At 42.3% G+C, this 26,000-nt stretch overlaps 1 protein-coding gene across 1 annotated transcript in view; it reads right to left on the reverse strand.

The window, feature by feature from the left end:
* Nucleotides 1-203: 203 nt before the first annotated feature.
* The window catches only part of PATL2 (PAT1 homolog 2), a 35,023-nt gene continuing 9,226 nt past the window's right edge, over nt 204-26,000 (reverse strand). Inside the window, 17 exon segments of the mRNA XM_067471467.1 lie at nt 204-357; nt 450-547; nt 2,368-2,508; nt 4,276-4,435; nt 4,576-4,724; nt 8,279-8,323; nt 9,839-9,936; nt 10,014-10,131; nt 12,110-12,251; nt 13,907-13,984; nt 15,505-15,635; nt 17,058-17,141; nt 18,848-18,994; nt 19,106-19,431; nt 21,609-21,711; nt 25,231-25,284; nt 25,286-25,371. Of these exon segments, the coding sequence (XP_067327568.1) occupies nt 204-357; nt 450-547; nt 2,368-2,508; nt 4,276-4,435; nt 4,576-4,724; nt 8,279-8,323; nt 9,839-9,936; nt 10,014-10,131; nt 12,110-12,251; nt 13,907-13,984; nt 15,505-15,635; nt 17,058-17,141; nt 18,848-18,994; nt 19,106-19,431; nt 21,609-21,711; nt 25,231-25,284; nt 25,286-25,371 (2,114 nt within the window).

Genomic DNA, 26,000 nt, shown 5'->3' on the forward strand with positions numbered 1-26,000 from the left:
TAGCAGGCCTCGGTTTGAGTAGGCCTGGTGTGAGAAGTTTCGGTGAGAGAAGCCCCAGGGTGACAGTCATCATGTGTGAAGCTTCAGTGTGAAGGCTGCTGTGTAGAAAGCTCCTGTGTGAAGCTCCTGTGTAACTTTGGTGAGTACGGGCATCTACGTTGCATGGACCCCCTCACCTAGAAACCTGTTCTCTTCATCCATACTTACTCCATCTTGTCATCCAAGCAAGTCACAATGTCTTTGTCTACATAGCGGCAAAAGAGGAGCAAGAGGTTGCTGGGGAGGTGAAGCGGCTCCACCATGGAGGCCTTAGGCACGTGAGAGAGCTCTCTTGCAACGAGAAGCACTGTATTTACCCTAGGGAGAAATAAAAAGAGGAGGTGCAACTGTTAAGGGGGTTGCTTGGACAAAATGTGGAGGAATAATTTTGCTCACAGATGCTAACTCACCATTTTTCAAAATCTGCATCATGGGTATTTTGGTGTATGCCAGAAGACAGGCATCTCTCACCATGGCTGAGCAGTAAATACAGGAATGAGATGGCAAACTTGAGGGAAGGAGAAAGAAATCAGGAAATATTAGTGTCAGGATCACCGTATCAGCCTGGGACTGGCTTGTTCGGTGCTCTGCCATAAAGAAGAGAGGTGGGCAGGCCCGTAGCCAGGATTTCGTTTCGGGGGGGGGGGGGGGTAAAAATTTTTTAGGGGGGGTTTCGGGGGGGGGGCTGAGTTTCGGGGGGGGCTGAGTCTGAGTGAAAGAGGGTCTAGCCTAGCAAACCTTTTGTATCATTACCCCAATACCCCCATACATATGGGATATATTGAGAATGGTGATCAAATCATGATATTAATAAACATAACAGTTTAAATAATGCACCAGTAAGGCCTTTTCGCGAACCACCATGAGAATTTCGGGGGGGGCTGAAGCCCCCCGAGCCCCCCCCCCTGGCTACATGCCTGGAGGTGGGTGAAAGGAAGGCAGAGTTGGGGAAGGTTGTGTAGATAAGACATCTTTTTTTTGAGGGAAATTAAATTGCAGTTAATGGACTGTAGGCACAGTGTTTGGCCACTAGAGGGCAGATGGGAGTTGGGACTGACAGGAAGTTTGAGCTGGAAAACTTTAGAACTGTCTTTTTAGGATTTATTTATTTATTTATTTATTTACAGTATTTATAATCCGCCCTTCTCACCCCGCAGGGGACTCAGGGCGGATTACAATATACATATACATGGCAGACATTCAATGCTATAATAATAATAATAATAATAATAATAATAATAATAATCTTTATTTATACCCCGCCACCATCTCCCCGATGGGGACTCGGAGCGGCTTACACGAGGCCAAGCCCAAACAACAAAGTACAATAGAGTAAAACCGAAAACGCAAACAATAAACAACAACAACAGAATTATATAAAACATGTGAATACATAGCAATATAAAATTTCAATAGGCACAATCACAATGACAATGGGTGGGGTACATGTAATAATTAAAAGAGAAACTGATTAAAACGAATTAAAAAACTCAGACGAGATAAAAGAGAGACAGATTATTTAAGGAGGAGGACTCATTATAGTGGGGGTTGTGGAATCAGGCTTTTCCATGAGGGCGGGGGGTCATATACTCCAATGACAAAAACGTTGAGGCGGAGCAATAGTGTCACCAAAGGCGCAGCAGAAGAGCCAGGTTTTAAGGTTCTTTTTAAAGGTTTCTAGGGGAGGGGCTTTCCTAATTTCTCCAGGTAATGAGTTCCAGACACACAACATATATAGACAGACACAGAGAGGCTATTTAACATTCCAGCTTTTTCACGAGGGTATTCTGGCCACCAAGGGAGCTATCGCTTCACCGTCCATTTGTGACACTGATGAAGTACTTACTCATTCATTGCATGCTTGCTGGAGATTTTTATGGCCTCGTAAATTAGCCTCCCTGCATCAGCAGTACCCATATTTCCTACTTAACAGATGCAACTATCTTTTAGGCTGTAAAGGTTGACAGCAAGCTACACAAATTGGTAGGAAGCTCACTCCGACCCAGGCTGGCTTCGAACTCATGATCTTTTAGTCAGTAGTGATCTTAATGCAGCTGACTCCCAGCCAGCTGCGCCACAGTCCCGTTTTGTGGAAAGAAAGAATAAAACACTTGTCTCCAGCGTTTTATTGTTGAACTTGAATTTAACTCCAAGATTTTCCAGGGTCTGACAATTAGGGGGGAATCTGCAGCATCCAAATCCTGGTGACTCTGAGCTATACTGTCACATATTCTCCTCATCTCTACTCCCACCTCCAACCTGATCTAGATTTTCTACCGAGTTACAAGTTGAAATATCCTCCACTTTGGATCTCTGCCTCCTACATACCTTGTTCCCAAAGATCATGGAAAGGGATTGTTTGACAGGTTCCGGATGCAGTTTGGTCAGATCCTGCAGAACGTCAATCAGCTCACTGAAGTCCAAGTGCTCAATGACAACTCTGAGGGGAGTGTAGAGGATGGGGAGGGTCTGCCAAGACGGTGAAGGGACAAATAAGATCAAGTTCAGGGGCTGCAGTCATGAGAGATTACGACATTTCATCCCTCTCCTCCCATCCGATATGATGAGGAAAATGTCATAAATACTAAAAATTAACTAGGTATTTTTAATTACAAAAATGTGAGTCAAACACTGAAAGGGTTAAAAAGATGCAACGACTCAGCAAAAGCTGCAGTTCTAAAGCTTAGTATGCCTCAGTATTAGTTGCCCTCAGTATGAAGAGGCTTCGGTCTGAGAGAGACCTCAGTGTGAGAGACCTCAGCATAAGAAGGCTCCAATGTTGGTAGGCCTCAGTGTGTGAGAGGCCTGGTGTGAGAAGCCCCAGGTTGAAGACCTTATTGGTGTCAACTGGTCCAGTGGTTTTTGAGTTATGTTAATCCCACAAACGAACATTACATTTTTATTTATATAGATTTATGAGCATAAATAAATAACATTTATTATTTAAACTGTTATGTTTATTCATATCATGATCTGATCACCATGCTCAATATATCCCATATTCATGAGGGTATTTGAATAACGATACAAAAGGTTTGCTAGGGTAGATCTTCTCTCACTCAGACTCAGCCCCCCCCCCCCCCCAAATCAAAATCCTGGCTACGGGCCTGCGACTCGCCCAACAGAAAAGTGGTCTAAAAATGAGAATAGCACCCAGAAGCCTCCAGGTGCAAATATGTATTTTAATTCTGTATTATTCTCTTCCAATTTTGAAAATCAAGGAGGTCTGGAAGAGTGGAAAGAGGCATGGGTACAAGAATGTGTGGTGCCTTGAGATTGATTAAAGGCACTGAATGTTTGCCTACTTGTGTATGTTGTAATCTGCTCTGAGTCCCCTTTGTGAGATAGAGAAGAATATAAATAAAGTGTATTTTTATAATCCCAACTATCAAAATCTCTAATATCTTTGTATTTTATTATTTATTTTTATTATTTTACTTATTTTTTTACTTATTTATTTTTCAGGGGTCCTCAAACTAAGGCCCGGGGGCCGAATAGGGCCCTCCAAGTCATTTAACCAGCCCTTGCTCAGGGTCAACCTAAGTCTGAAGCCACTTGAAAGCATGCAACAACAACAATCCTATCGCAAGCAGGCTCATACTTCCCATTGAAATACTAATAAGTTTATATTTGTTAAAATCATTCTACATTTTAATTACTGTATTGTTTTTAGGGGGGGGGGTTGCACTACAAAAAAGATATGTGCAGTGTGCATTGGAATTCATTCGTTTTTGTTTTTTTTCAAATTATAATCCGGCCCTCCAACAGTTTGAGGGATTGTGACCTGGCCCTCTGTTTTAAAAGTCTGAAGACCCCTTGTACTTATCATGAGGGTATTCTGGCCACCAAGGGAGCTGTCGCTTCGCCGTCCATTTGTGACACTGATGAAGTACTTCCTCATTCTTTGCATGCTTGCTGGAGATTTTTATGGCGTTGTAAATTAGCCTTCCTGCATAAGCGGGACCTAAATTTCCTACTTGAGAGATGAAACTGTTTTTTGGGCTGCAAAGGTTGACAGCAAGCTACACAAATTGGTCGGAAGCTCACTCCGACCCAAACTCATGACCTTTTGGTCAGTAGTGATCTTAATGCAGCTGATTCCCAACCAACTGTGCCACAGTCCCGGTGCTGTATATAACCCCAAAGCCAACTTATTACAGAAAGCTAATTCTGGGCTGTTGGTGCTATTTGGTCATTTGCAGTCAGTTAAAAAGGAAGGGATATGAAAGAAAATACCTCCTCCTGCATGTCCTTCTTAATCAGAAGAGGTAAGTGCTGTACAACTGCAACCAGGACTCGCTTGGCTTGCTCCTGCGACAAGTGCGGCAACAGACGGGCTACCAACCTCTTCCCTTTCCCCACAAGCAGAATCTGCAGGAACTCGTCTTTCGCTTCCCTGAAAGAAGAGCTCAGCTGGTCCACACACAAGGCATGGAAACACATTGAATTGCTCAACGCGTAGGAAGCTACCGCAGCAACCTCTTCTCTTCCCTCTCCCCTTTAAGTCTTCCCTGCCATAATATCCATAAGACTCACTCTTCACTGTTGTGCTCTTCGATCCTCAGAGACTGATACATATGCTCCACCTGATGTGACAGTTGCTCACGGAAATGGGAACGCTGCTCTTCAGGTGAAAGTTCCAGTTTCTGCTGAGTGTCCTCTGCAGCCAGTAGCTCCAGATACATCTATTCACATGAGCAGAGAAGGTTTGTCAAAGACTGCCTTGCTATGTATAACAAAAGACGCAAGGCTGGAGACTTATTAATATTATGTCCAGGCAGGATGGATCTTCCCAGAAGTTTTCCTTTCCTTAAAAAAACAAAAGAAAAATCCCACCCCTGTGCCTCCAATAGGATAGCGAGACGATGATGGATATGTGTTGTTGTGAAGTGAACACTGCTTGGCCTGAATAGACTACTGCAACGCTCTCTACGTGGGGTTGCCCTTGAAGACTGTTCGGAAACTTCAACTAGTCCAGCGAGCGGCAGCCAGACTGCTCACCGGAGCGACATACAGGGAGCATACCACCCCCCTGCTGTGCCAGCTCCACTGGCTGTCGATTCAGTTCTGAGCACAATTCAAGGTGCTGGTTTTGACCTACAAAACCCTGTATGGTTCCGGTCCAGTGTATCTGTCCGAACGCATCTCCCTCTACGTCCCACCCCGGAGTCTGAGATCATCTGGGGAGGCCCTGCTCTCGACCCCACCACTGTCACAAGTGAGGCTGGTGGGGACGAGGAGCAGGGCTTTCTCAGTGGTGGCCCCTCACCTGTGGAACTCACTCCCGGGGGAAATCAGGGCATCATCATCCCTCCTCGCCTTTAGGAGGAGGGTGAAGACGTGGTTATGGGACCAGGCCTTTGGGCACTCTGGCAATTAAATTAGACAATCAGGCGAGTAAGACCAACAGGATTGATGAAGTGGAATGTAAAACTAGATCTATGAGTTAGCGAACGCTGACCATGTAAGATGAGAAACTGGATTTGTATTGGTTTTATTGATGTTATGCTTATAATGCATGAACTGTTAACTGTGAATTGATGTAATTTTGTGTATGATTGTTTTATGATGCAGGCATCGAATTGTGCCTTTGCCTTTGTAAGCTGCCCTGAGTCCCCTTCGGGGTGAGAAGCACCCCAAAGAAGAACCCCAAATAAATAAATAAATAAATAAATAAATAAATAGTCTTTAAACTTTCTTTTGCATCAAAGCTGCCACCAAGTAAGGTGTTTTAGGATTTTCAAATATATATATATATTTGAGGTGAACTTTTCCCACTCCTGCCAACACTGCTCTTATCCCTGGCTCCCAAAAACTGTTTGTTGAAAGGCTTTTCTGTAGCAACAGGGTGTTAAAATTGCTGGAACTATCACAAAAGCTTCACGATGGAATGATGTACAGTAGAGACTTTGTTGAAAGTTACATAGAATAGGATTTATTTTTTAAAACAGACAACTAACCACTCCTGAGAGGTACAAAAAGCATGAGGTACAAAAGTACTTCAGCTTGATTGGTTGCTTGAACAGTTCTCTTCACTTTGTTCTAGACCAGTGGTTCTCAACCTTCCTAATGCCACGACCCCTTAATACGCTTCCTCATGCTATGGTGACCCCCAACCATTAAATTAGTTTCATTGCTACTTCATAACTGTCATTTTGCTGCTGTTATGAATAGTAATATAAATACCTTATATGCAGGATGTATTTTCATTCACTGGACCAAATTTGGCACAAAGACCCAATACACCCAAATTTAAATACTGGTGGGATTGGGGGAGGGTATTGATTTTGTCCTGTGGGAGTTGTAGTTGCTGGGATTTATAGTTAACCTACAATCAAAGAGCATTCTGAACTCCACCAATGATGGAATTGAATCAAACTTGGCACACAGAACTCTCACGACCAGGAGAAAATACTGGAAGGGTTTGGTGGGCATTGACCTTGAGTTTTGGGAGTTGTAGTTCATCTACATCCAGAGAGCACTGTGAACTCAAACAATGATGGAGCTGGACCAAACTTGGCACTAATTCTCAATATGCCCAAATGTAAACACTAGTGGGGTTTGGGGAAAATAGACCTGAACATTTAGGAGTTGTAGTTGCTGGGATTTAAAGTTCACCTACAATCAAAGAGCATTCTGAACCCTGCCAACGATTGAATTGGGCCAAACGTCCCACACAGAACCTCCATGACCAACAGAAAATACTGTGTTTTCTTGTGGTCTTTGGTGACCCCTCTGACACCCCCTCGCGACCCCTTCAGGGGTCCCGACCCCCAGGTTGAGAAACACTGTTCTAGACAGAGCTAACCAAACAGAACCAACTGTTGGTAACAAAACCCTCGCTCTATGTCAGAGAATAGTGATGAGTCTGACTAGCTATCTAGGTAGCCCTTGGGTTATTAACTAACTCTACCCTAGAGTTTTTCCTGTTAACCAACCCAGCCTGGAGAGCCAATCTCTTGTACTAACTCTCTCAAGAGATCAGACAGCTGTCTGACCTTTTCCCTGTCAGCTCACAGCACTGTCTAACACAGACACTCTCTCGCCTGGCTCTCCCCCCCAAAAAACTCCAGATTCAAACTCCCCCTGAAGCTACATTCTTTCCCTCCTCCGACTTGGCTCCTCCCAACTGCTCTGACCAATTCTAGGAGTCTCCCAACCCTATCTTTAACTAATTTATCTCTATACTATCTATCTAAAGCTACTGATATTTTACTATAATCATTTATTTAGTTTTTAAATCAAATAAAGATTACTGAATAAAAATAATAAAAAAGAAAACATGCAAATATTGAGTAGATTAATAGGTACTGGAACTACTCAACATTAACATTTGATGGTCAGAGTATCTGCATGCTAAAAAAAGCCATGCTTCACTTCATTGGTCAATTTTTTGCAATGCAAGAAATGCAAGATACTCCATTTTAGCAGGAAAAACTAAATGCAAAGATATAGAATGGGGGATGCCTGGCTCGAGAGCAGTACGTGTGAAAAAGATCTTGGAGTCCTCGTGGACAACAAGTTAAACATGAGCCAACAATGTGATGTGGTGGCAAAAAAAGCCAATGGGATGTTGGCCTGCATCAATAGGAGCATAGTGTCTAGATCTAGGGAAGTAATGCTACCCCTCTATTCTGTTTTGGTTAGACCACACCTGGAATATTGTGTCCAATTCTGGGCACCACAATTCAAGAGAGATATTGACAAGCTGGAATGTGTCCAGAGGAGGGTGACTAAAATGATCAAGGGTCTGGAGAACAAGCCCTATGAGGAGCGGCTTAAGGAGCTGGGCATGTTTAGCCTGAAGAAGAGAAGGCTGAGAGGAGATATGATAGCCATGTATAAATATGTGAGAGGAAGCCACAGGGAGGAGGGCGCAAGCTTGTTTTTTGCTTCCCTGGAACAATGGCTTCAAACTACAAGAGAGGAGATTCCATCTGAACATGAGGAAGAACTTCCTGACTGTGAGAGCCGTTCGGCAGTGGAACTCTCTGCCCCGGAGTGTGGTGGAGGCTCCTTCTTTGGAAGCTTTTAAACAGGGGCTGGATAGCCATCTGTCAGAGGTGATTTGAATGCAATATTCCTGCTTCTTGGCAGAATGGGGTTGGGCTGGATGGCCCATGAGGTCTCTTCCAACTCTTTGATTCTATGATTCTATGATGTTTTTAAATAAAGGTGACATCTGGCCCTCTTTGTGAGACAAAGCAACCATCAGAAGAAGGAGCTACACTCAACTCACCTTCTCGATCTGATATAACACATGCAGCCGTTGATTCCCGATGGCCTTCAAATATAAAGGGGAAGATAAATATTAATTTCACAACACCTTGATGCATCCCTACATCAGAGCTTGCAAAACTTTAAGCAGAAGTTTCAGGTTGTCTAGAAACATGAAATATGGTAAGAATAAAAACTCCATTATCTACTGCTACGAAATAAAAAAAATCGTAGTATGTCCATCCATACAACAGCCCTAAATATGCACGTATTACGAGGGTTGAATGAAAAGTAATGCCTCCACCTTCGTTACTTGGGTTTGGATAGGAATATTTTAATAAATCAAATGCAGAAATAATTCTTAGAATGTGCTCTTTAACCACCGCTATTCACTTTTCCACATAATCGCCAGACAATTGGATACATTTCTGCCAATGACAAACAAGTTTTCTGAAGCCGTCACGGAAGAAGGCGACACTCTGTTTCCACAACCAGCGTCTCACTGTTCTCTCATCCTGGGTACCCATCGTGCACAGATCTTCCGATAGCCAAGCAAAGCAATAATGTGACCCACACGTTCTTGTGAAATGCTGATTATGCTTGAAATTTCTCTCTGAGTGATACGACGATCGTCCTGAATCAATCTGTCAACCTTTTGCTTGTGAAACTCGGAGGTTGCTGTCACAGGACATCCAACTCTTTGTTTGTCACGCAAGTCAGATGTTCCCACCTCAACATCTTTAAACTTACTCTTTAAACAGTACCTACATCAACACAATCACCATAAACAGCTTGCATTCTCTGCTTAATCTCCTTTGGGGTGACATCTTCTGCGGTCAAGAATTCAATGGCTGCACGTTGCTTAAGTCACATTGACCGACCGTCTGCAGCAGGCCCGTAGCCAGGATTTTGATTCGGGGGGGGGGGGGGGGAGTTGGATTCGGGGTGGCTGAGTCCCAGTGAAAGAGGGTCTACCTTAGCAAACCTTTTGTATCGTTACCCCAATACCCCCATGCATATGGAATATATTGCGTATGGTAATCAGATCATGATATGAATAAACATAACAATTTAAATAATGCACCGGTAAGGCCTTCTCGCGGACCACCATGAGAATTTCGGGGGGGGGGGGGCTGAAGCCCCTCCCCCCTCCCCCCTCCCCCCCCCCCCGGCTACATGCCTGGTCTGCAGGATTCCATACTTCGCACTTTAACAACACAACCATTCTATGCTAAAGCTTCCTGCCAAAATGGAACTGTAGAGGACAGTCTACTGAACAAGCCAGTACCTGCCACACACGTTGCTTAAGCCGCACTGACCGACCATCTGCGCAGGGTTCCATATTTTGTACTTTAACTACACAACCGTTCAATGCTAAGGCTTCCTGCCAAAATGGAACTGTAGAGGAGGGTCTACTGAACAAGCCAGTACCTGCCACATACCAGTACTGCCACCTGTTGAGGAGTTATGAAGGTGGAGGTATTACTTTTCATTTCACCCTCACAGAAAGGATGTACTTTAAGACAGCCCATGACCCTATTTTCTGGGGAAGTTAAGCCCAGGGAAAAGCACTGGCACATACCTGCTCCAATGAAATGTGGTGCGGTGCATCAATGGCCCTCCGGGGACTGTAGCATGTGGAGACGGCCACCTGACCCAAAGAGCCTGGGATCCGCACAACTAGAAGAAGAAACAGTCGTTGTCAGGATGCCACATCTCCATTCCAGAGGAAGGCTTCCATCTTGCAAAACACTCACCAGATTCGTACGTCTCCACTTTCTGGATGTATGGCGTCACAAGCTTGGGGACCTCAGGTTTGGACCCTCCAAAGGGCCCCTTCTCTACTTGCTTCTGTTCCAGCTTATGATAATACTTCTGGGGGAAGGAGAGGAGAGAAATACTGTGTAACCATTACACCTTATGTGCCTGAGAATCCATAAATAAATATTTCTTTGTTCAATTCTTACAATAAAGACTTGTGTCAAGTTACTGAAGTGAAGATATTCTACAAGAAGACGGCTGAAGATCATATTGGAGCTGAATACACTACAGTATTAGGTTGCACATTAAAGTATCACACATAAACAAAATTTTAACAGTTAAGCCTTTCATACAAACCTCTCTCAAACATTGATATATATATAATGTTCTGTGCATAATGACTACATTAAAAACAAAAGAACAGAACCAATGAACGAAATCACACCAAATTTGGCAACAAAATGTCTCACAACACAAGGAGTGACTATCATTCAAAAAATTATGATTTTGTCATTTGGGAGTTGTAGTTGCTGGGATTTAGATGAACTACAACTCCCAAACGTAAGATCAATGCCCACCAAACCCTTCCAGTATTTTCTGTTGGTCATGGGAGAACTGTGTGCCAAGTTTGGTTCAATTCCATCATTGCTGGAATTCAGAATGCTCTTTGATTGTAGTTGAACTATAAATCCCTGCAACTACAACTCCCAAATGACAAAATTGTTGTTTTTTTTTAGTGAAGGACATACATTGGGTTGTTAGGTGTCAATTCGCCCAGTGGTTTTTGAGTTCTGTTAATCCCACAAACGAACGTTACATTTTTATTTATATAGACTAGGCGTCCCCTGCCATGCGTTGCTGTGGCCCAATCTGTGTATATGTGGTTTGCGTTCGTATATGTGTGTATATGTGTGTGTGTGTTTGCGTATATATAGGGCAGCATATATGCGGCATATATATGGTTTTGCGCATGTATTTTTTGGCCTTTTAAAGTCTTTTCTGCTGTGCTTTTGAGTATTTTTATGGGTGATGGTCAGTCGTTGGCCTGAGAGGTGTACATTTTATTTATATAGATAATAATAATAATAATAATAATAATAATAATAATAATAATAATAGATAGGCCTGATAGGTGTATTGTGTCCAAATTTGGTGACAATTCGTCCAGTGGTTTTTGAGTTATTTGAATCCCACAAACTAACATTACATTTTTAATTATATAGACTAGCCATCCCCTGCCACGCGTTGCTGTGGCCCGCATGGGGGGTTCTGTGTGGGAGGTTTGGCCCAATTCTATTGTTGGTGCAGTTCAGAATGCTCTGTGTTTGTAGGTGAACTATAAATCCCAGCAACTACAACTCCCAAATGACAAGATTCTATTTTCCCCAAACTCCACCAGTGTTCACATTTGGGCATATTGAGTATTTGTGTAGACTGTGGTCCAGATCCATCATTGTTTGAGTCCACAGTGATCTCGAGATGTAGGTGAATTATAACTCCAAAGCCAAAGGACGCTGCCCACCAAACCTTTCCAGTATTTTCTGTTGGTCATGGGAGTTCTGTGTGCCAAGTTTGGTTCAATTCCACCATTGGTGGGGTTCAGAATGTTCTTTGATTGAAGGTGAACTATAAATCCCAGCAACTACAACTCCCAAATGACAAAATCATTTTTTTGTGTGAAGGACATACATTGGGTTGTTAGGTGTCTTGTGTCCAAATTTGGTGTCAATTCGTCCAGTGGTTTTTGAGTTCTGTTAATCCCACAAACGAACATTCCATTTTTATTTATATAGATAATATAATGAAATATAATACTAATAATAATATAATATTATAATTATATTTTATATTACATGTAATATTAAATATTATAGTATAACGGTACAGTTCAATATAGTAATATTTAATACTGATCTTGTACTATGCTAATAATATAATATATTGTATGTATATATATCTTGTAAGCTGCTCTGAGTCCCCTTCGGGGTGAGAAGGGCGGCATAGAAATGCCGTAAATAAATAAATATAGTGAAGTCCACACCCCAGTTTTCCTAGGCCTTCAAAGGACTCGTTGCCTTCTCCTTGTACCCACCTGGTAATAGTAGTCATTGCGTTGGGGGTTTTCGCTCTGCAGCTGCAGCATCTGCACCTTTATCACCCAGTCCTTTTCCTCCAGAGTCATGAGTGATGCATAGGGATCCTTTTTTGGAGGCTGAGGCTCCCTACATGCCATTCTTTGAGATATAAACAGGAAGCATTGAATAAGGGATATTCCCAGCTCTTCCTCTTAAGCAATCTAAAATCCAGTGGTCCAAGGCAAGGCTACAAATGGGGACAGTGGGGTGCTTACCTATTTTTGCGTAACTTGCTGAGACATATTGAATATCTTCAATTATTTCCGTGCATACTTCAATTATGTAGTGGGACTGTGGTGTGGCTGGCTAGGAGTCAGCTACATTAAGATGACTACTGACTGTAAGGTCATGAGTTTGAAGCCAGCCCGGGTCGGAGTGAGCTTCCGACCAATTTGTGTAGCTTGCTGTCGACCTTTGCAACCCGAAAGAGAGTTGCATTTGTCAAGTAGGAAAATTAGGTACAGCCTATGTGTGGGGAGGCTAATTTAACAAAATTTACAAGGCCATAAAAAAGACTCCAGCAAAGCACTCCAGCAAAAGCATGCGGGGAATGCTTTGTGTAGTTTGCTGTCGACCTTTGTAGCCCAAAAGACAGTTGCATCTGTCAAGTAGGAAATTTAGGTACCATTTACGCGGGGAGGCTAATTTAACTAATTTACAAGGCCATAAAAATCTCCAGCAAGCATGCAAAGCATGAGGAAGTCCCCGCAGGGGAATCAAGGTGGATCACAATGCAAATATACATGACAAACATTCAATAGCACACAACATATATTGACAGCAACACAGAGGATATTTAACTTTCCAGCTTCATGAGAATATGCTTTTTGAATTCTGGCCAGTGGGGGACCTGTCGCTTCACCATCCATTTGTGACACCGATGGAGTACTTCCTCATTCTTTTACACACTGCTGGAGAGTTTTTATGGCGTCATAAATTAGTTAAATGTGCCTCCCCGCATTAGCGGTACCTAAATTTCCTACTTGACAGATGCAACTGTCTTTCGAGCTGCAAAAGTCGACAGCAAGCTAGACAAAAGGCCGGAAGCTCACTCCGACACAGGCTGGCTTTGAACTCATAACCTCTCGGTCAGTAGTTATTTGAATGCAGCTGACTAATAATTAATATTAGACATGTAAAGTGTTTGTATGAACCAAAACAAGTTTTTAGAAAAGCCAAAACCGTCAAGTAGGAAATTTAAGTACTGCTTATGTGGGGAGGCTAATTTAACTAATTTACGAGGCCATAAAAATCTCCAGCAAGCATGCAAAGAATGAGAAGTACTTCATCAGTGTCACAAATGGTTGGAGAAGGGACAGCTCCCCTGGTGGCCAGAATACCCTCTAGAAAAGCTGGAATGTTAAATTGCCTCTGTGTCTGTCTATATATGTTGTATGTCTATGGCATTGAATGTTTGCCATGTATATGTACATTGTAATCCGCCCTGATACTTCTGCAGGGTGAGAAGGGCGGAATATAAATACTGTAAATAAATATAAAGGCTGTAAATTTCCCCAGAACTGCAACAACTACCAGTTTTTGCCACGTAGTCAATATTGAAAAATACTGGGGTTTGCAAGTAGACAATTGCTGGAAATATCTGGAAAGTCACTCTTCCCAATCCAATTATGTGTACAAGCCTCAGATCTTGTGCTAAAGAGAGAGTAGATCAGATCTGGAATCATCCTGGAATCTAGGGCCTTTCTGGAAGGGCCCTGAGTTGTCTTTGCTCTCTCATTTGCCTTTCCACTTACCTTTTTTGCCCTCTTTTTTGTCTTTGAGTCAAGATCCGCTGGTGCAAAGGATGCAGCTGCATCATGGCGCTGGGAAAACTAGAAATACACAAGAGTACAAGCTGAAGCAGTCCAATTCTTGTGGAGTTTTTAAAAAGATTGGGCAGATAACATAGGAATTGGGAGTAAATGGGAGCAGGTACGGTGTATCCGATGTGTCACCACGAGAAAACCAAAGTGCTGTTCCAGCAGTCACCAGGCAACCCCTCTCCAATGCCAGAGATACAGATTAATGGTGTAACATTAGAAAATGTTGATCATTTCCGCTCCCTTGGCAGCCACCTCTCCACCAAAGTCAACATCGACACCGAAATACAAAACCACCTGAGCTCTGCAAGTGCAGCATTTTTCCGAATGGAGCAGAGAGTGTTTGAGGACCGGGACATCCGAGATATAGATTGTAGGGATACCAAGGTGCTTGTTTATAAAGCTATTGTCCTCCCAACCCTGCTATATGCTTGTGAAACGTGGACTGTCTACAGACATCACATCCAACTCCTGGAACGATTGCATGTGTTGCCTCTGGAAAATCCTGCAAATCCAAAGACAAGCAGACAAATGTCAGTGTGCTGGAAGAAGCAAAGACCACCAGCATTGAAGTGATGGTCCTCCGCCGTCTTCTTGGCACATTTCTCTGTTTCGCCCTCCATTCGTACCTCTTCAAATTCTGCAGCACTGCTGGTCAGAACTGACCTTCAACTGGAGCACTCAAGGGCCAGGTCTTCCCAGTTCTCAGTGTCTATGCCACAGTTTTTAAGGTTGGCTTTGAGCCCATCTTTAAATCTCTTTTCCTGTCCAACAACATTCAGTTTTCTGTTCTTGAGTTCGGAGTAGAGCAACTGCTTTGGGAGGCGGTGGTCGGGCATCCGGACAACGTGGCGGTCCAGCAGAGTTGACGGTCCAGCAGAGTGGAGGACCATCGCTTCAATGCCGGTGGTCTTTGCTTCTTCCAGCACGCTGACATTTCTCCGCTTGTCTTCCCAAGAGATTTACAGGATTTTCTGAAGGCAGCGCTACTGGAATCATTCCAAGAGTTGCATGTGACAGTCCACGTCTCGCAGGCGTATAGCAGGGTTGGGAGGACAATAGCTTTATAAATAAGGACCTTAGTCTCCCTACGGATGTCCCGGTCCTAAAACACTCTCTGCTTCATTCGGAAAAAAAGCTGCACTCGCAGAGCTGAGGCAGTGTTGTATTTCGGTGTCAATGTTGACGTCTGTAGACAGTCCACGTCATGCAGGTGTATAGCAGGGTTGGGAGGACAATAGCTTTATAAACAAGCACCTTGGTCTCCCTAAGAATGTCCCGGTCCTCAAACACTCTCTTCTTCATTCTGAAAAAAGCTGCACTCGCAGAGCTCAGGCAGTGTTGTATTTCGGGGTCAATGTAGACTTTTGTGGAGAGGGGGCTGCCAAGGGAGCAGAAATGGTCCACAATTTCTAATGTTACACCACCCCTGCTGTAATCCTATGCAATAAACTCCAGTCCAGATTTTTGCCATTCTAAGACTTCAGTCCCAGTTTCTCAACAGGCTGCCTCCCTCCCCATCCCTTCTGTACCTGAATTTCTGTTGACTGCCGGTTGATGGACTGAAGGGCGGAACATCAGGAATGTGAGTCAAGGACCAGGTTGGGCTATTTGCACTTGGGAAAAATGGTCTAAATGGAGGTGGAGAAGCATAGCCTGGTCTCTAAAGAGAGAAAAAGAGAGAACAGAAAAGGCTAGCCTCACCATCATCCACCATCCTCATCCTCATCCTCAGGGAGCAAAGCTTCCCTGGAGCAGCTTCTCATCATTTCCAAAGTCAACTATAATACAGCAGGCCTTTAAGTATCTACTGGGGTTTGGTTCCAGCCCCCCTCTCCCCCAAAATCTGTGGAAGCTTAAAATCCATGATACAAAACACTGTAGAAAAAATTGCATCCCTTATATTTGTGTTTTGTTTGTTTGTTTTTAATGCAATACAACTGTTTTGGTTCACTCCTGACATGATAAATAAATAAATCCCTTATACAACACTAGTGGTCCCGTGCCACGCATTGCTGTGGCCCAGTCTGGTGATATGGAAAATAAAGTAAGTAGAAAGTGCTGGTTTCTAGTATATTTAATGTCTTTATGCTTGTGGGTAAACAGTATTTCTTGATGTTTCTTTGACAGTGTTGACGTAGAGATTGTCTGGCTTGTCTACTCTGGAACATGCAACATATAATTGTCCTTCTTTAGGAGTCCCTTTCACATCTATAATACTGTGTGTGTGTGTGTGTGTGTGAATCATATATATCTATCTGTATCTATGGCTGGATGGCTCTCTGTCAGGAGGGCTTTGATTACGTTTTCTTGCCCTGATGAAGGGAGTTGGACTGGATGGCCTTGGGGGTTCTGTGTGGGAAGTTTGCCCCAGTTCTGTCCTTCGTGGGGTTCATTCAGAATGGTCTTTGATTGCAGGTGAACTATAAATCCCAGTAACTATAACTCCCAAATGCCAAGGTCTATTTCCCCCAAACTCCATCTGTGTTCATATTTGGGCATATGGAATATTCGTGCCAAGTTTGGTCCAGATCCATCATTGTCTGAGTCCACAGTGCTCTCTGGAGGTGAGCTACATGTAGGTGAACTACAACTCCCAAACCCAAAGTCATTGCCCACCAAACGCTGCTAGTATTTTCTGTTGGTCATGGGAGACCTGTGTGCCAATAAATATATAAAAAAATATTACAACACATGCGCAAAACCACATATATACGCAAACACACATGTTGTTGTTCATTCGTTCAGTCGTCTCCAACTCTTCGTGACCTCATGGACCAGCCCACGCCAGAGCTCCCTGTCGGCCGTCACCACCCCCAGCTCCTTCAAGGTCAGTCCAGTCACTTCAAGGATGCCATCCATCCATCTTGCCCTTGGTCGGCCCCTCTTCCTTTTATCTTCCACTTTCCCCAACATAATTGGAAGGTAAAAGGAAGAGGGGCCGACCAAGGGCAAGATGGATGGATGGCATATACCCAAACACACATATATACACATATACACAAATATATACACACACAAACCACATATACACAGACTGGGCTACAGCAACATGTGGCAAGGGATGGCTAGTGCATTATATTACCTGATTGAGACCAAACGCTCGACGTGTTCTTCGGGGTGGTGTGAACAAGTAGGGTGACCTTACGGAGCCGGGCTTCACAGGAGACTGTTGCGAGGCAAGAGAGAGAGTTATGGCAGGCATCCTCAAACTAAGGTCCTTCAGCTGTTTGAGCCTCCGACTCCCAGAATCACTAACCACTGAACAAGCCAGTCTTCTGGAAGTTGGAGGCCCAAACAGCCAGAGGGACACAATTGAAGGGTTCCTGTTAAGACATGGATAGAAGAAATAATTGCAGTAGAAGGATCCATACCAACATTTGCATGTGAATCTGGACCATCCCAAGACATTCTGCTGCCTAACTGACCTTTTTCCATATACCATATATGCTTGAGTATAAGTCCACCCGAATATAAGCCAAGGCACCTAATTTTACCACAAAATACTGGGAAAACGGATTGACTCCAGTATAAGCCGAGGGGTGGGAAATGCAGCGGCTACTGGTCAGTTTCAAAATATAAATAGATATCAATAACATTACATTAATTGCAGCATCAGTAGGTTAAATGTTTTTGAATATTTACATAAAACTGTAATTTAAGATAAAACTGTCCAACTCTGATTAAAACGTTATTCTAACCTTCTTCAATGTAAATGTGCTTACATATCCTTCCAATAATAATAGAATAAAATAATGTAAATGTAACAATAAAATAACAAATGTAATAAAATAATAATAGAATGAAATAATAAATGTAATAATAATAAAGTAATGTAAATGTAATAATAATAATAATAGAGTAAAATAACAAATGTAATAAAATAATAGAGTAAAATAATAAATGTAAGAATAATAATAGAGTAAAATAACAAATATAATAAAATAATAGAATGAAATAATAAATGTAATAGAGTAAAAGAATGTAAATGCAATAATAACAATAATAGAGTAAAATAATGTAAATGTAATAATAGAGTAAAATAACAAATGTAATAATAACAATAACAGAGTTAAATAATAAATGTAAGAATAATAAAGTAAAACAATGTAAATGTAATAATAATAATAGAGTAAAATAATAAATGTAATTAAAATAATAATAGAGTAAAATAATGTAAATGTAATAATAATAGAGTAAAATAATAAATGTAATAATTTTTTTTGTTGTGTCAGAAGCAACTTGAGAAACTGCAAGTAGCTTCTGGTGTGAGAGAATTGGCCATCTGCAAGGACGTTGCCCAGGGGACGCCTGGGTGATTGGATATTTGTATCATCCTTGTGGGAGGCTTCTCTCATGTCCCCGCATGAGGAGCTGGAGCTGATAGAGGGAGCTCATCTGCCTCTCCCCGGATTTGAACCTGCGACCTGTCGGTCTTCAGTCCTGCCGGCACAGGGGTTTAACCCACTGCGCCAACGGGGGCTCCAATGTAATAATAATAATAAAGTAAAATAATGTAAATGTAATAATAATAATAATAATAATAATAATAGAGTAAAATAATGTAAATGTAATAATAATAGAGTAAAATAATAAATTTAATAAAAATAATAGCAGAGTAAAATAATATATAATCTTGACTTGAGTATAAGCCAAGGGAGGCTTTTTCAGGCTAAAAAAAGGACTGAAAAATTCATCGTATCATTGAGTATATATGGTACATTATCAGCTGGACTCTTTGGTCAACTGAGGCTTGGGTTATTACACTACAATAGGTAGTCTGAAACAATATCTTTTTTATTCAAAAAATAAACAATTAATAAGTAGAGTTGTGTATCACCAAAGGTAGGTAGAGCTTGAGGTCCAATGGGTTACCTGCCGCATGAAATGTTGAGAAGAGGGCTTGATGGTTCTTCCATGGAAGACTGAATGCTCACGGCCCAAAGAATCCAGAAAAGTCTTCTGTACTGGGGAGGCCAGGAAATCTAAATCAGCCCGGGACAGGGATGCCCTCTCCATTGCCTGAAGTGAACAATAGCAAATATTATTTTCTTCACAGGATCAATATGGGAGGCAACACAAGCCTGGCTAAGAAGACTCGCAGGACATTCCCGAGCTTGGGCTTTCCATTACCTCTAATGCAGATTGGCCACGTACAGCTCTCATGACTGCTGGGTCTCCCAGCTCATTTGGCTCCCCTGCTGCTCCATTTGTATGGCCCTCTTCCTGCTCGGCCACGGCTGCTTCCTCTTCTTCCATGGCCTCAGGTTGGAGACTTCCATTCTCTGCAACGTTATCTTCTACCATTGGCTCTTTATCTACAGCTTTGGAGTCCTCCTCTTGCACATCACAGGGCTGCTCTTCACAAGCAGCAGACACCATCAGCCCCTCGGGTTCATCCTTAGGAGCTTGCTCTTGATCTGTTAAAGGGGTTTTGACCCCATTTTGTTCTGCATAAGCTTTGGAGAAGGAGCAAGAGCATTCCAGATCAGTGGAAGAAGGGAAAGAGCAAGGAAAGAGACAGCATCCCTTCCTACAAAGGCAAGTAGTTCTCACACAGTGTCAGGAATCAATTTCTGATGGCATGAAGACATCACAAATTCCCTCCGTGACATCCTGACTGAATCATCCTGACTGAATCTATTCTTTCTGTGACATTCTCAACCCAGCAGAGGGTGCTGGAAACCATATTATGGAACTACATTGTTGTGGTTTTTTCAGGCTATATGGCCATGTTCTAGAGGCATTCTCTCCTGACGTTTCGCCTGCATCTATGGCAAGTATCCTCAGAGGTAGTGAGAAACGTCAGGAGAGAATGCCTCTAGAACATGGCCATATAGCCCGAAAAAACCACAACAACCCAGTGATTCCAGCCATGAAAGCCTTCGACAATACATATTATGGAACTTGTGAAGCAACAAGTTCTAATAAGGAAACTGAGAAGAGGGGGAGATGGGCAGAAAAGGGGTATAAAAGGAAGTGGTGGTGGGAAAAAGTCACTTTGCTGCAGAGATACAAGCAATATATCAATTTCAAAGCAAGCCGGCTTGTGAGTGGTTATTTACTATTGCCGTTTAGATCCTGCAGTCTGACACACAGATGCAATCATCACATTGGCTGTGTTCTCGCACAGGCCCTTCTACACTGCCATATAAAATCCAAATTATCTGCTTTGAACTGGATTATATGATAGTGTTGACCAGGGGTCCTCAAACCTTTTAAACAGAGGGCCAGGTCACAGTCCCTCAAACTGTTGGAGGGCCAGAATATAATTTGCAAAAACATGAATGAATTCCTATGCACACTGCACATATCTTATTTGTAGTGCAGAAAGCACTTAAAAACAATACAATAATTAAAATGAAGAACAGTTTTAACAAATATAAACTTATTAGTATTTCAATGGAAAGTGTGGGCCTGCTTTTGGCTGATGAGATGGGATTGTTGTTGTGTGCTTTCAAGTAATTTCAGACTTCGGTTGACCCTGAGCGAGGGCTGGGTAAATGACGTTGGAGGGCCGTATCTGACTCTCGGGTCTTAGTTTGAGGACCTCTGGTGTAGACTCGTATAATCCAAGTCAAAGCTGAAAATGTGGATTATCTGCTTTGAAAATCTGGACAATATGGCAGTGTAAAAGAGGCTATATAGGTTTGGCCTTAAATTTGTATGTAAGTTGGAACAGGTACTTTTTGAAGTGTAACTCCAGCCAAATATGCACTTAACTAGCTGTTCCCTGCCACGCATTGCTGTGGTCCAGTCTGGTGATCTGGAAAATTAAGTAATGAGAAAGGCACACAACATATATAGACAGAGACACAGAGGCTATTTAACTTTCCAGCTTCATAAGAATATGCTTTTTGATTTCTGGCCACCAGGGGAGCTGTCACTTCACCATCCATTTGTGACACCGGTGGAGTACTTCCTCATTCTTTTGCATACTGCTGGAGAGTTTTTATGGCGTCATAAATTAGTTAAAGATGCCTCCCCGCATTAGTGGTACCTAAATTTCCTATTTGACAGATGCAACTGTCTTTCGGGCTGCAAAGGTCACCAGCAAGCTAGACAAAAGGCCGGATGCTCACTCCGACCCGGGCTGGCTTTGAACTCATAACCTCTAGGTCAGTAGTTATTTGAATGCAGCTGACTAATAATTAATATTAGACATGCAAAGTGTTTATATGAACCAAAACAAGTTTTTAGAAAAGTCAGAACTGTCAAGTAGGAAACTTAGGTACTGCTTATGCAGGGAGGCTAATTTAACTAATTTACGAGGCCATAAATTTTTCCAGCAAGCATGCAAAGAATGAGGAAGTACTTCATCAGTGTCACAAATGGTTGGTGAAAGGACAGCTCCCCTGGTGGCCAGAATACCCTCAAGAAAAGCTGGAATGCTAAATTGCCTCTGTGTCTGTCTATATATGTTGCATGTCTATGGCATTGAATGTTTGCCATGTATATGAGTCCCCTGCGGGGTGAGAAGGACCGAACATATATACTGTAAATAATAAAAAAAGTAAGTAAAGTAAGTACGAGGTGCTTGCAAGTCGGATGTTTGTAACCCCCGTGGACTGCCTATACCAATAAAATGTCCTATTATACTAATTAAGATCTCACAAAACAAGTTTAACTATTTTACCTGATGAGGTGAATGTCAAATTACCATAAAGATCAATTTCACCCTCTTCAGTGGTTTCCTCAGGCACGGGTTCCTCATCCATTATGAAGAAATCCTCCAGGATCTAGTTGGTGGTGACAAAATGCAAATGGTTGGAAGCGAGGAAAAAAACATATTATTATTATTTATTTACTTTATTTGTATACCGCCTTTCTCAGCCCTAGGAGACTCAAGGTGGTTAACAGGGCAAAATTAATTGTTTACAGTGTCATAAATACAATTTATTTTATTTATTTATCGGGTTTGAGCCTGCCACTTTTGGACTCTCGCTTGCTGGGGTGTTCCAGCAAGTGTCTCTGTAGATCTTAGAAAACTGATTCTTGATTTAAGTCGTTGATGTACTGGCTGATATCCAAACGGGATGAGCTGGAGATGTCTCTGCATTGGTCCTTTCACTATTGGCTGCTATTTCCTGGCAGATGTCAGGTGGTGCAATACCGGCTAGACAGTGTTATTTCTCTAGTGGTGTAGGGCGCAGACACCCCGTGATAATGTGCCATGTATCATTAAGAGCCACACCTACTGTTTTAGCATTGTGAGATGTGTTCCACACTGGGCATGCGTACTCAGCACCAGAGTAGCATAGCACAAGGGCAGATGTCTTCACTGTGTCTGGTTGTGATCCCCAGGTTGTGCCAGTCAGCTTTCGTATGATATTGTTTCTAGCACCCACTTTTTGCTTGATATTCAGGCAGGGCTTCTTGTAGGTCAGAGCACGGTCTAGGGTCACTCCCAGGGATTTGGGTGCGCTGCAATGCTCCAGTGGGATTCCTTCCCAGGTGATCCTCGGAGCTCAGGATGCTTGTCTGTTCTTAAGGTGGAAAGCACATGTCTGCATTTTGGATGGATTAGGGATCAGCTGGTTTTCCCTGTAATTGGTGGAAAGGGCACCTAGAGCTTCGGAGAGCTTCCGTTCAACCATCTCAAAGCTCCCTGCTTGAGCAGTAATGGCACGATCATATATATTTTATATTATTAGAATAGTACAATATCAGTATGAAATATTACTATATTTACTATATTATTATACTGAAATATTGTTAATATTACATGTAATATAAAATATATAATTATATTATTATTACACTGTATTACATTATTATAAATATTATACAGTATGTGTGTGTGTATATATATATATATATATATATATATATTATTAATATTAATATATAACATGACCATACTGCCTGGGAAACTCACAACAACCCAGTAATATTACATGTAATATAAAATATATAATTATAATATCATTTTATTAGTTATATATTGTATTGCATTATACTATTATAATACTAGCTGTCCCCTGCCACGCGTTGTTGTGGCCCAGTCTGTGTATATATGTGTATAAGTGGTTTTGTGCATGCGTTGTAATGTATTTTTTTATTTTTTTGGCTTTTAAAGTCTCTTCTGCTATGTTTTTCAGTGTTTTTATGAGTGATGGTCACTTGTTGGCCTGATAGGTGTGTTGTGTCCAAATTTGGTGTCAATTCGTCCAGTGGTTTATGAGTTATGTTAATCCCACAAACAAACATTATATTTTTATTTATAGACTAGCCGCCCCCTGCCACGCGTTGCTGTGGCCCACATGGGGGTTCTGTGTGGGAGGTTTGGCCCAATTATATTGTTGGTGGGGTTCAGAATGCTCTGTGATTGTAGGTGAACTATAAATCCCAGCAAGTACAACCCCCAAATATCAAGATTCTAGTGTTCACATTTGGGCACATTGAGTATTCATGTAGAGTTTGGTCCAGATCCATCATTGTTTGAGTCCACAGTGATCTCTTGATGTAGGTGAACTACAACTCCAAAACCAAAGGACACTGCCCACCAAACCTTTCCAGTATTTTATGTTGGCCATGGGAGTTCTGTGTGCTACGTTTGGTTCAATTCCATCATTGGTGGGGTTCAGAATGCTCTTTGCTTGTAGGTGAACTATAAATCCCAGCAATTACAACTCCCAAATGACAAAATCAATGTTTTTGAGTGAAGGACATACATTGGGTGTTAGGTGTCTTGTGTCCAAATTTGGTGTCTATTCGTCCAGTGGTTTTAGAGTTCTGTTAATCCCACAAACATCACATTTTAATTTATATAGATTATAATATATACAATATATTATATTAATATATAACATGGTCATACTGCCCGGAAAATTCACAACAACCCAGTAATGGACAACAAGTTAAACATGAGCCAACAATGTGATGTGGCGGCAAAAAAAGCCAATGGAATTTTGGCCTGCATCAATAGGAGCATAGTGTCTAGATCTAGGGAAGTCATGCTACCCCTCTATTCTGTTTTGGTTAGACCACACCTGGAATATTGTGTCCAGTTCTGGGCACCACAATTCAAGAGAGATATTGACAAGCTGGAATGTGTCCAGAGGAGAGCGACTAAAATGATAAAAGGTCTGGAGAACAAGCCCTATGAGGAGCGGCTTAAGGAGCTGGGAATGTTTAGCCTAGCCTGAAGAGAAGGCTGAGAGGGGATATGATAGCCATGTATAAATATGTGAGAGGAAGCCACAGGGAGGAGGGTGCAAGCTTGTTTTCTGCTTCCCTGGAGACTAGGACGCAATGGAACAATGGCTTCAAACTACAAGAGAGGAGATTCCATATGAACATGAGGAAGAACTTCCTGACTGTGAGAGCCGTTCAGCAGTGGAACTCTCTGCCCTGGAGTGTGGTGGAGGCTCCTTCTTTGGAAGCTTTTAAACAGAGGCTGGATGGCCATCTGTCAGGGGTGATTTGATTGCAATATTCCTGCTTCTTGGCAGAATGGGGTTGGACTGGATGGCCCATGAGGTCTCTTCCAACTCTTTGATTCTATGATTCTAATATTACATGCAATATATAATAAACAATTCAATTGTAGTCCCTAAGGATAGTTTTCCTAGGAATAAAACAAAATAAATGGAGAACATCTATTTGGATGCAAACCATTGAAGAATATCTGGGGAAATGGGAAGAGAAAGGACTCTTTGAACTGCGCATGCGTAGCATCCTTCTCTCTCCTCTCCCCCCCCCCCGCCTCTTCTTCCGCGCCTGCGCGTTAACTCAGGAGTCTCAATTCCAGCCTTCCTTCTCAGCGACAGGTGTGTCTGCAAAGACTGCGCATGCGCACATTCAGAAAGAGTGAAAAAACCTCCAAACCAGAATCCTTTCAGTTGCCTGTTGTTGGGCTTGGGTGTGAAAGCACACATTTGAGAAACACAACTCCCCAAAATGATATCACACTGTTTAAAACCATTAATTAATTAACTGAAGGCTCATAATTGAAGAATAAACAGAATAGTAAACAACTGAAGACTCATAATTGAAGAATAAATAGGATAATAGACAGACAATTCACAATCGCAAGGCCAAGTGTTTGGCTGAAGCACAAAACTGTGAACCAGGCTCAAGTTTCCCTTGTAATTTCCACACTTTTTCCTCTACTATTTCAATCTTGAGGGAATATATACAATTTGGGGAAGGGATTATAGCTTCAGGATTATTGCCAAAAGGTGGAGAGATGATTAGAGATATTATGAGTCCCTAATTTCCCTCAGAAAGGAGGCCCAAAAGGCACGGCTACTCACCACAGCGGCCTCCACTGGACCCCCTTCCGCCATGACACCTTCCTCCTCTCTTCTCTTCCCTCACACTTTCCTTTCCCCTCCATTCCCACTCTTTTAAACTGCCTTCCTAAGGGCGGGGCAGGTTAATTAAAGCCAATATCCCTATATTATTAACAAGTGTGCCTTTCAGTTGCTTCCAAAAAGGAAAAAAAAAGAAAAAGGTTAATGGCTGCTGTAAGTTGACAGAAGGATTTGGGCCTGTTGTGACCACACACACAAAAGGCCTGAACTTGTAGACCAACAGTCAACAGGTTGTCAGTGTTGTTGTGGGCTTTCAAGGCAAAGACAACCCCCCAATCTACAATTTTATATAATGCGTTGTCGAAGGCATTCATGGCTGGAATCACTAGGTTCTTGTAGGTTTTTTTCGGGCTATAGGGCCATGTTCTAGAGGCATTTCTCCTGACGTTTCGCCTGCAACTATGGCGAGCATCCCCATAGATAGTGAGGTCTGTTGGAAGTAGGAAAATGGGTTTATATATCTGTGGAATGACTGGGGTGGGGCAAAGAGCTCTCTGCCGAAGCTAGGTGTGAATGTTTCAGCTGACCACCTTCATTAGCATTTGAAGGCCTGGCTGAGCCTGGGAAAATGTTCTGTTGAGAGGTGTTAAGATGTGCCTGGTTGTTTCCTCTCTGCTGTTTTGCTGTAGTAATTTTAGAGTTTTTTAATACTGGTAGCCAGATTTTGTTCATTTTCATGGTCTCCTCCTTTAATATAATATATAATTATA

Source organism: Anolis sagrei, chromosome 9, assembly GCF_037176765.1.
Source record: "Anolis sagrei isolate rAnoSag1 chromosome 9, rAnoSag1.mat, whole genome shotgun sequence".
Taxonomy (NCBI): domain Eukaryota; kingdom Metazoa; phylum Chordata; class Lepidosauria; order Squamata; family Dactyloidae; genus Anolis; species Anolis sagrei.